This window comes from Gymnoscopelus microlampas, assembly GCF_963454915.1.
Source record: "Gymnoscopelus microlampas genome assembly, chromosome: 16".
Lineage (NCBI taxonomy): Eukaryota > Metazoa > Chordata > Actinopteri > Myctophiformes > Myctophidae > Gymnoscopelus > Gymnoscopelus microlampas.
The window spans coordinates 32,714,500-32,726,043 of NC_139953.1; the positions used below are offsets into that span (position 1 = coordinate 32,714,500).

General features: G+C 41.8%; 1 protein-coding gene across 1 annotated transcript; it reads left to right on the forward strand.

Annotated features, from left to right (window-relative positions):
- Positions 1 to 7,922: 7,922 nt before the first annotated feature.
- Positions 7,923 to 9,263, forward strand: LOC311062949 (ELAV-like protein 1; the record flags this gene model as incomplete). The annotated part of the gene is made up of 1 exon (XM_084082169.1): positions 7,923 to 9,263. The coding sequence occupies one exon, from the start codon at positions 7,923 to 7,925 to the stop codon at positions 9,261 to 9,263; it is 1,341 nt and encodes a 446-aa protein (XP_083938295.1).
- Between the last annotated feature and the right edge of the window lie 2,281 nt (positions 9,264 to 11,544).

The following is an 11,544-nucleotide window of genomic DNA, read 5'->3' on the forward strand; positions in this document are numbered from 1 at the left end:
AAAACATATTTAGAGCAAATTGCTTGTCAAGAAGATAAATGCAGCAGCAGTGTATGAGACTACTGTTTTCCACAGCTATTTTTCAGCAACTTTTCTTGTAGCATGTGTGTGTGTGCGCGCACACACACACACACACACACACACACACAATGATCCATCAGTACAAGCTTTTACATACAAATGCTCGTGCATGTACGCACACAAGCACACACACACACACTCGCGCGCGCGCGCACACACACACACACACACACACACACACACACACACACACACACACACACACACACACACACACACACACACACACACACACACACACACACACACACACACACACACACACACACACACACACACACACACACACACACACACACACACACACACACACACACACACACAGGGGGTGCTATTTATAGTAACTGTGAGATAAAGGTTTCTCATAACGAGCCCCCTGCCACCGTCGGCCCTAATCCTTTGTTATTAATTATATCTTAAACAAGCCTACACAGTTCCTGTGGTGTCAGCAGCACTGGGTATCCATGGCAACAGCCAGTTGGGACCAGGGATGCAGACACTCAGCTCTCCTCCTGCCCTGATAGAATGTTACCTCAATTCACATCCAGTGAGTTACAGTGCCCTCGTGGGGCTAGTTTTGGGAAGTGCAGGTCACACAACAACCAACCTGCTTTCAAATTTGTTCAAATTTCTTTCTATTTTGTACTTGAGTTAAAGTAGAGAAGTACTTGCTTTTGAAAATACTTAAGTATTCAGAAGTATTCATTTTAATTTAACACATTGCTGTATAGACATTTTCCAAAAACATTCAAAGATCTTCCAGACATTTTCAACAAATCTAGTGAAAATAAACAATCTACAAGCTCACAGACAGACGGGTACAACGGGTACGCTGACAAAGCCCCCGACACCATGACTCAGACATATTGGTATTTTAGCCATATTTCAAATCCTCTAGTATTTCAAATATGGCTTAAGTGGTTAATTCATGATGTACTTTTTCCTTTCCTAGAAATGTAGCAGAGTCAAAAGAAAGTTGTCAGTTGTCTCTGAAATGTAGTCCAAAATACAAATACTCAAGTTAAGTACAGACACTCAAAGAATGTACTTAATAGTACTCAGGTAAATGTACTTCATTACTGTATACCACTGGCTTGGAGGGACGGTCTCGCTGTGACTGGCTAGATGTCGAGCAGCAATTGAGGTTGCTTGACCAACTACTCTAGATACCTACTTCAATACATGGACTACAATGAAAACAAGCCCCTATGGCTTTTTGTTTTATCCTTTTAGCATAACCTTTGACTGTACTATCTGTACTGTTAATAATCGTGTTAATGAAGTATTCAATCAATCAATCAAAATGCCAGCCAGGTATCCAAGATTTAGTAAATACATATACAGTATAATGTTAAAGGTTGTGTGGTAACTCAGATATTAGCTAAAACTAAGGCATTCCAATTTTATTCAGAGTGAGTTACAGTAATTGATATACATAATTACAATAAACCTGTCCCATGAGAGTTAATAAGATCTTCATAACAAACATAATTTCAGCAATCTTACCAAATAATGTATATGTGCTCTAAGTGACGCTTCCGTGGTACCGCAGGACTTCTTGGCCAGGTCTGGGTGTGATGTACCTTGTGTGAAATCCTGTGTGGACATAAACAAGCACAGAACATTAAGAACTGTAATACCAGGTACTACATACAGCATGGTATTTAAATCCTGTTTAGATTTAAACAAGGGTACTATAAAGACATGTGGACAATATGGTCTTGAAATAGCATCCAAAGCCAGTTCTTTAAATCCTGTATTCTAAGCAAGATTACTGATTTTCTTTAACCACTTGAGCCCTAGCATCTCTATTCTGGACATGTCATAATAGGTGAATAATCTGAAGAAATTGCAGATCTACACAATGCATTGCTAGGGATGTCACGATCATGAGATTTTACTTAACAATTTAATTATGTTTTCGTCATTGAACATTGGAACATATAAATAAAACTTGAAAAACAAAGAAATTACAGACATATTCAATCATTTTATAATTTCCACTATATTTTGAAAATGTTTAAAAATATAGTATGATCCTCTTTTAGCATGGAAACAATTACGATTATCCCCAAAAAACAGGATTATCTCAAATAATTGCAATTAGACGATTATGTGATAATTGCGACAGGCTTATGCATCGCGTTGCGACGTATTGAATGTGAGCTTGTAGGTTGGCTATTTTTGATGAGGAGATTTGATACAGTGAAAAAAGGAGAGGGCTAAGAAGAATAGACTCCTGGGGGACTCCAGTCAACGAAGTATATAAGGTTTAAGTGGTTAATCATGTGTGGAGATTACCAGCGCAGTGAATTGTAAAGTGAAGCACCAAGCTCTCAAGACAAGTGTTTGAATTCTGTGTACAGTAGATATAAATAATGATACAGCATAAGACAGCATATACCAGGCACTACAGGTGCTGATGGCTGAATGCTGTGTTGTAAAGCAGTGCAAGGTGTGGCTACATGAACTACTAGGTGCTGAAGCCATGTGTTAAAATACTATAGCATTTCATATGGTGCCGTGTCATTGCTCCGACGGCTCATTAGTCCGACGGTTACTAAGCCTATACCTAACCCTAACCCTAACCCTAACCGCACGCGGAAGCCACGTAGTCGGAGTAATGGGATGTCGGACTTATGGGCAGTCCCCTTTCATATAGGGGGGAAAAACTACTTTACAAATAATGTATTACCGGTACATACAATTACAATCATCATAGTCATATAGTAATTGTAACAATATTTTTTACAATTACAGGCCAGCTTGGCAGCCATTAAAGATGTACTTGAAAAGCACTTCTAACTGCACTTATGTACAGTATAGTCACAAACTATCTTTTAATGAATGCTGTTCATTAATGCTGTTCCATACTTGTTATGTTCAACTTGGGTGAATTATTTGACACCATTGATCATAATAATCTTTGCAGTGGTGTAAATCATATTTGACAAATCGGCTTTTTGTATAATCTGCGACGAGTTTTTTAAACTGTGGAGGTTGGTTCTTATTTATGTGTATACAATAAACACTCACAATGCGTCACTATGCGACGCATTGTGAGCTTGTAGATCAGTTATTTTCAAAAGATTTGTTATCCACCTGTTTCCTAGGCTTTTCACTGTGTTCCACTTCCTGTCTTTTGATCCAATGAAATCCAATGAAACCGGTCAGAAGACTAATGATATCCAATGAAATCCGACAGGAAGTGGAAAACACACAGCCAAGAAACAGGTGAATACATTTTGAACTGAAATGGGACATTCTGCACAATGAGTACTTTTACTTTTGGTACTTTAAATATATTTTGATGCCGATACTTTTGTACTTTTTACTCAAGAACATTTTGAATACGGGACTTCTACTTGTAACAGAGTATATATCTACATTGCAGTATTGATACTTTTACTTAAGAAAAAGAAATGTAGTACTTTTTCCACCACTGCCTCTACTTACGTGTGTGCATGGGTGTGCTGCTGAAGACTTTCATCAAGTGAGACTTGGGGTTCCCACATCCTCTCTATAGCAGCCAGTTAGCGGTTCTGTTGGACACCATGCAGCACAGCCATCTGCTGGACATATCAAGTACATGCAGCTCTAAGAGGAATTCATATTCCACTTGGAGATTGTGGTGACAATTGCTTGTGTGCAGTAAGCTGGTTATCATTAAACCGCTAAGCCACTAGGAACAACGCCAATAAATTATAATTTGACACCAAATATTGATTTAACAAAGTAAGGTCTAATAACTTCACTGTGAATCTGTGTGTAATTCACACAAAAATACATTGTATTTGCAATATAAAAGATATATTCAGAGATTTACTTCCTTGGCCTACTGTCAGCAATCAGCATGCACAAATATTTTGACACTGATCACTCAGTCCAGTGGTTTGCAAGATGTGTCGCTAAGACACACACACACACACACACACACACACACACACACACACACACACACACACACACACACACACACACACACACACACACACACACACACACACACACACACACACACACACACACACACACACAAACTATCCTCTAATCTAGATGGCTCGCCCCTTGGTGCCACGCCAAGCTACAAGCTCACGTTTTGCAATGCGACGTGTTGTGAGGTTGTCAATTTGTTGATATATAAGAACTAACATGACCATATCAGAAAACAAACTTCTTGATTATTCGATTAACCTACATGAGTAAGATTAAGTCGAAATATGGGTTTTGATATATTTTCGGTGAATTGCCCAGCCCTGTTAGCAGAGTAGCCCTTCAGAACAATGAGGCCCATGTCTGGGCTCAATCATTTTCCTTTACCTCTGCTGTGCACTCACAAGAAAATATGCATGGCCAAATTAAAGGGCTATACACACAGTCCCAACATATTGTCACTGTCAGGTGGAAACCTTATATGTGACAAAAGCAAAACCGTTACTTTTCAGGAAATGGAAAAGAATTACCTGTTTTTTACAATGGATCCAATGTACAGTAGTTATTATTTAGTCACACTCACAAGCTCTTAATACTTTTCATTGGTTAAATATTTATAAAACCCACAGACAGACTTAGCCACTTTCAACGTCCCGTCCATATATTTTGGGCATGTCATTATAGGCGACAGTGGCTCAGGGGTAGAGTGGCCGGATGGGAACCACGAGGTTCCCAGTTCAATCCCGGGCTCCCCCAGAGTTAGTGTCGAAGTGTCCTTGAGCAAGATGCTGAACCCCTAAGTGCTCCCGATGAGCAGGTTGGTGCCTTGCATGGATTCCTGTGTGTGAATGTAATGCACAATCTATGTAAAGCGCTTAGGATAAAAGCGCTATATATATACACCATTTTAAAATAGCAGATCTACTATCTCACAAGAGCTTATAGATCCGTTATCTTTGCTACTTTTGTGCGACACTGTCACACAGCATAAAATAGGGCATGAATTTATGAAAAAACATAAATAAAAAGGATGACGTATCATATGCTGTAGATACAAGGTTAACACAGCGATGACATGCTGTGGTTTTGAGCCATTTAATTTAATTCTAGAACATAAATGTTTATGATTTTGCAGCAGTGAGCAGTAAAAGCAGATTGTCACCATTAATAAACCTATTAAACCAGTGGTTCCCAAACTTTTCTGGATCAGGGCCCACTTGAAAATAAATCTCGAAGGCGTTCGCGGCCCACCCATCTGATCACTTAAGTGGTCAGATGGGTGGGCCGCGTGCATTTTCGGAGCATGGTTATTTTAATGATCAATCAGTGGATTGTGTTCCGGCTTGGATCAATGGAAATAACGTAGTACACTTAATTTCATTATAATTTCACCAGCTAGTAGTGGAATTAGAAAATGTACTGTAAAGCACTGGTTCTCAAAGTGGGGTCCGGGGACCCCCAGGAGTCCTTGGAGGGGTACCAGGGGGACCCCCTAAACAGCTGGACAAGCTCATAGCTCATGAGCTTGTAGATCTGCTATTTTTGAAATATATATATATTCATTTACATTTTGGACTCAAATCTTTTCTTCTGGAGGTCCCTGCTCCCTGGCACAAAATATTGTTGAGATGGGGTCCGCTGTCCGCAGCCAAATACATATCATTTTGGGGGTCCTTAACATGAAAAAGTTTGAGAACCACTGCTGTAAAGGCCAGTCCACACCAATGCAACTCCTTGCAACATGCAACTACTTGTGACCATTATCCCCAATGGCAGTTGCAAGATGTTGCATTGGTGCGGTCTGGCCTTTAATCCAATGTACAACGCAATGACTTTTGTTTTTTTCCTCGCGCCTTAACTAAGTCCAAAGCATATCATGTGTACAGTATAGATCTGCTGCTAGGCTCACGCACCTTTATGTCTTCTTACCTGCAGGTACTTACTTACTGCACCTTATGTCTCACCTCAGGTACGGGTGCAGTACGTTAGTCCGACAGCGCATTCCTCCGACAGCGCATGCCACATAGTCCGAGAAAAGGTCTGTTGGATTAACGCATGCCTCCCCTCAGGTACTATGTGTAAATATGTGTAGATAATTTGTTTGTTTTTGTATTGATTGTATCTCTCTTCCCCCTGCCCTTGTTTCCCTAAATAACCAAAACGATGGAGCTTACACCTATTAGCCCCACTGGTTTACACCTTTAAACCTGTGATGTGACAATACAGTTGATTCTGATTCTGATTCAGTCTGATTCAGTGTAGACAGTAGTAGAACTAAATAAAATCTGACAGCTATAAGATCTATGGGGGTTCCCCTGGTGCCAAATCTTTCCAGATGAGGGTCCACAGCCTAATGTATCAATGTGGGGGTCCTTTAACATGAAAATGTTTGAGAAACACTTATCTAGAGCAAGCGTATTCCATCCATCCCTACTTAGCAAATGCAATAAATGGTCAAAAACACAAAATGTGCAGGTATTAGCAGCACATTTTGCATATATGCATCCATAAAGAAAGAATAACCATTAACAATAATAAATAAAGCAGTTAGCCTCATGAAATGAGCACGAAACTCTACACAGCTGGACTTGAGCAATTTCAATGTATACTTTCTAGCTGATATTACCATGATTAATTCATAAAATGCAGTGCTGTAAAGTAACTAAGTACATTTACTCAAGTACTGTGTTTACTTTTGGTACTTTAAGTACATTTTTATACCAATACGTACTTTTACTGAGTACTTTTTCCACCACTGTTTCTAGCTGATAATGAATCCATAAAATGGAAAGTAGAGGCATCAGTTAACTTTCGCTAGCTAACGTGCTAGCTAGCTAGTTGGTTAGCTAGCTAGCATTATGCTAGTTAGCTGGTTAGTTAGTTAGCATAGCAAACGTCTACAAAGTAAACACTTGTTTCAGATACTATTTCAACAGTTACATTGGCAGAAATATCAACGTTAGAAAGTGTATCTTTTGAACTTTACCTCTCTCCGTTCTGATTGGTTGTTATTTACGGTGCGCTCGACACGTGAGTATAGCACGTGAGACGACGCGAGGGCTCGGTGACGTTACCACAGGTCAACGTTGCCAGATTCTGCGAGAGAAATAAGCAACAAGGTCTATGAAAACAAGCTTTTAAAAAAACTAGGCTAACGACTAGGCTAGGCTATTTGATAATAGCCGACCTACAAGCTAACAACGAGTCACGGGTGTCATTTTGGAACATTTTAATATTGTAAAACACAAATCATGTATGGGGGGGGGGGGGTTCCTAGCACAAAATATTTTCGGGGTCCGTGGACAAATACAAATTCATCTGGGGGTCCTTGACATTAAAATGTTTAAGAACCACTGGTTTATGAACAACATTTAGAGTCCAAATGAGCAACTACACTTTACAAACAAACCCCAACATTTACATGGAACTTTACAGAAAAAAGAAGCCCAGAGTAGCTTATAATAAGCCGACATGGCAACACCGGCACAGGTTATGATTTGAACTTGGAGAGCGCGAAGCTGATTGGCTCTGCCGTCTGTGTACACTGTCGCGCGCGTTGAACTCCCATATTTGGACCGCTCGGCACCTGCTGACCCGGCTCCTCAGCCAATCACAGCTCGAGTTGCCAACGCTATAAATGCAGGCCGAACCAACCATTCAGTACATTCTGCGTTTGTGCTGCGCTGGTGTAGGTCGGTACCGAGAGTCAACAGAGAGAAGCACACGTTCACGTTGGAGTTTTGCAGCCGTTGAAGGACTTTAAAGAGAGACTTGTGTCTTTGGATGTGCACGCATTATCCTGAAGACTGGACTGCTCTTCTGATTTAAAGGACTTTCATCTTCAAGTGAGAGAGAAAGAAGGAGCCACGATCAGCCGTTACAGATCCAGCAGCATGCCAGGAGGCAACATGGGGGCAGCAGACGTCAGGACCAACCTGATCATCAACTACCTGCACCAGAGCACCATGGATGAGGACCTGCGGGCTCTCTTCAGCACCGTTGGAGTGGTGGAATCGGCCAGGGTCATTCTGGACAAAGTCAGGGGCCACAGTTTGCAGTACGGGTTCGTTAACTACATGCACCATGCCGATGCAGCTAGAGCCGTCGAGACGCTCAACCGACACAAGCTGCAGTCCAAGCCCATCAAGGTGTCATATGCGCAGAAGCACAGCCCTGCTGCCGTCAAAGACACCATGGCTGTTATCGACGGCCTGCCTACGACCGTTACCCCGACGGACGGAGAACTGGAGCAGAGGTTCTCCGTCATGAAGCTCAACGAGGTGGAAGAGGCTACGTCTTGTCTGGCGGCGCTCATCAAGCAGGTCAAAGCAGAGTATGAGACCGGAAAACAGCAACCGACTCCGGGAGCCTCTGAACAGCAGGCGGACGAGGCATCGCTGACCACCATCAAACAGCTGAACGACCACCAGAACCCTCCCGGAGCCTCTGACCAGCACTCGGACCTGCAGGTTGTTGAGGCAGTGGAGAGTTTTTGCAAACTGCAGCTGCACCAGGACGACAACCACCACCACCTCCAGAACCCTCCCACAGCCTCCGACCGGTGCTCGGACAAGCAGGCTGCCGAGGAGGCAGAGGAGGCCACCAGCAAACAGCTGATCGACCAGGAACCTATCAAATCCTTCGTGTGCAAGAGCCTCTACCCAAAGGCCAAGGCCACCACCGCCCAGTGGGAGGGCAAGCATCGCTCTGACGTAAAGGCGGAGCCGACCTCCCAGCATCGCAAGCATCACCAGGGTGGCATGGACAAGAGGGTGCTGCTGCGCAGGGTGCCACGCATCTTCATCTACAACCTGGGCCAGGACGCCAATGAGGATGTGCTGCTCGAGATGTTTGGAAACTTTGGCGTGGTCACCGATATCAAGGTGATCCGAGATCTCCGCACCAACGAGTGTAGGGGACTGGCCTTCGTTACCATGGCGACCTATAAACAGGCCATTGAAGCCATCACCGGGCTCAACGGACATCCTCTCGGAGACAACATCCTGCGCGTTTCTTTCAAGATCCAAGACAGCAGGAGAGAGAGACAGGCTTTTGCCAACCACATGCCCGACTTTCATCACAAAGAGAGGGCCGTGTTTAGGCTCAGTGACAATAGTATCCAGGTGACTGTTCCGAACAAAAAGAGATCCAGGTACACTTTGGACGAGCTGGAGCGAGATGGACACAATGACAACCATCATTACGTCTTTACGCAAGCTAAACGTCAGCGGGCAGCGCGCATATGTTAATGCCACTTGGGTGCATCTCTACACCCCTCCCCCACAGGGTAAGACTATTGACTAGTGGTGGCAAAGCCCCACACCCCTTACCCAAGGTGCCAACAGTGGCAGTTGGCAAGGCCCCGCCCACTGTTGGTCCTGTTGGTATGTTTCCAAATATGGAAAACATATACTGTAAATACTGTACTATAGTCTTTTGACCGCCACCTAGTTTTTTTGTGTCTGATTTTGTACTCTTTGCATATTTTAATAACTTTGAATTACATTTTTATCTGATTTTGTATTTGCATATTTGAATCAGTTTGAACAACATTTTTAATTCAGTTGTGATGTTGCAATCATTAATAAATCATTATGTACTTAAATGTATTTCTGATCTGTTTTTATTTGCTTGTGGTTCTTCTTTTATGGTATTTTTAAAAGGGTTTGTTTTAATGTAGGCTACATACATTTCAATACAATGTGTATGTGTTTTAGAGGCTTGTAAGTTTTGATGTAGGTCATGGGTTACTCACATTGAGTGGTCTTTTGTTCAAAATAGCATCCTAGGAATTTCAGTAACAGTCTATATTTGAGAGGAATTCGTTTTTCTGATAAATTAGAGAAATGTAAAGTAAGTCCTCTTTTGTTATCACTCACCACAAAGGTACTACAATTTCAGACAAAACTAAACAAAACATGTATAAACATGTACATGAACTGTAGCATCCCTATTCTGGGGCGAATACTCTGCAAAAATAGCAAGCTTGTATCGACTATTAATCTACAAAGAGATGGTTGTGTAGAGGGGGGAAATGAGAGCCAAGAGAGCCTTGGGGTACACTGGTCAATGAAGTATATTGTTTTTTTTTATTACATTATGACTGGTGATGATGTACTTACTGTAAATCAGGACAAACTGTTTAATTTGTCAGCAACTATGATGGACATAAGTGTGAGCCTTCTCAAGTTATGGGTTTTGCTGCTAGTCTAGACTAATATGCGTCCTGCAATATCTGCATAATACTAGCAGGGTTATGTTCACACGGCACACATTGTCCACCCCAATCTATGAAGAGTCTCCATGCATGGAAGGCAGCATCAAGGAATAGAATAAAACGATTTTCTATGATAACTGATAACTGATCATTCTTTTCCAAATTGCTACCCATGCATCAGTACAGATTGTTGTTCTGTTTTTCACCAGCGGACAGACCATAAAAATGACTAAATGAGTGATAAGCCTCATGTCTCCTTTTAACAGATTTTCTCTTAATTGGCCGACAAGGGAACCATCGTTGCTGCCATATCTCCCTATTTCAAAAAATAGCAAAAATAGCCGATCTACAAGCTCTCAACACATCGCGATACGACGCCTTGTGAGGTTGTAGAGCAGCTATTTTTGAAAAGACATTTAAGTGAAAGTGATTAACAAGGGCTTGTGACTAAATAATAATTACACTGGGTCCATTGGAACATAGGTTCTTTTATCCATTTTCTGAAAAGTAACGGTTTTTGGTCATCCAAGGTGTCCACCCGACAGCAACGATATACAGTAAGTACAGTAGGGAGAAAAATATACCCTCTGACCTCTGTAGAATCCTGAGGGCCAACACAATCCATGTAGGCCAACAAATACTGTACCTCTATGAACTAGTGATAGCCTCTCTTTTACATTACATTACATTACATTACATTCATTTAGCAGACGCTTTTATCCAAAGGGACTTTGGGTAAGTAAATGGTCTGCATTTATCCAAAGAGACTTATGTGATACATTCACACGCATTTACACATCGACGGCAACCATGCAAGGTATAACCTATTAGGTACCACCTGCCTGTCTGGAGCAGTTAACCACATTAACCCTAGCATCCCTATCATAACAGGCGAACATTCGGCAAAAACATTAGATCTAAGGGGTTGTAGTGTATATCAGCTGTATTCGCTGAAGAGATTTGGTGTAGAGGGAAGAAGGAGGGGGCCAAGTATAGACCCCTCAGGGACTCTGGTCAACAAAATATAGGATTCAAGGGGTTAAGTGTATTGCTCACGGAGCAATACGCTGCATGCAAATGGCCACTCTACCTCCCGAGTCCCTGCTGCCCCACTTCTGCCCAAATGGCCTTGAAAAGTGTATTTGAAGTGCACTAATAGGGTGAGTGCTTTGCAGTCAGGGAAGGCAAGTAAAATTACAACATTTAATACACTTATATGTATATAACCATTTATGCTTTGCCTTTAGTGCTCTCTATTATTTTTCAGTTTTTTAACAAATTGTAACAAAACATACACACTTGCATTTGACGTA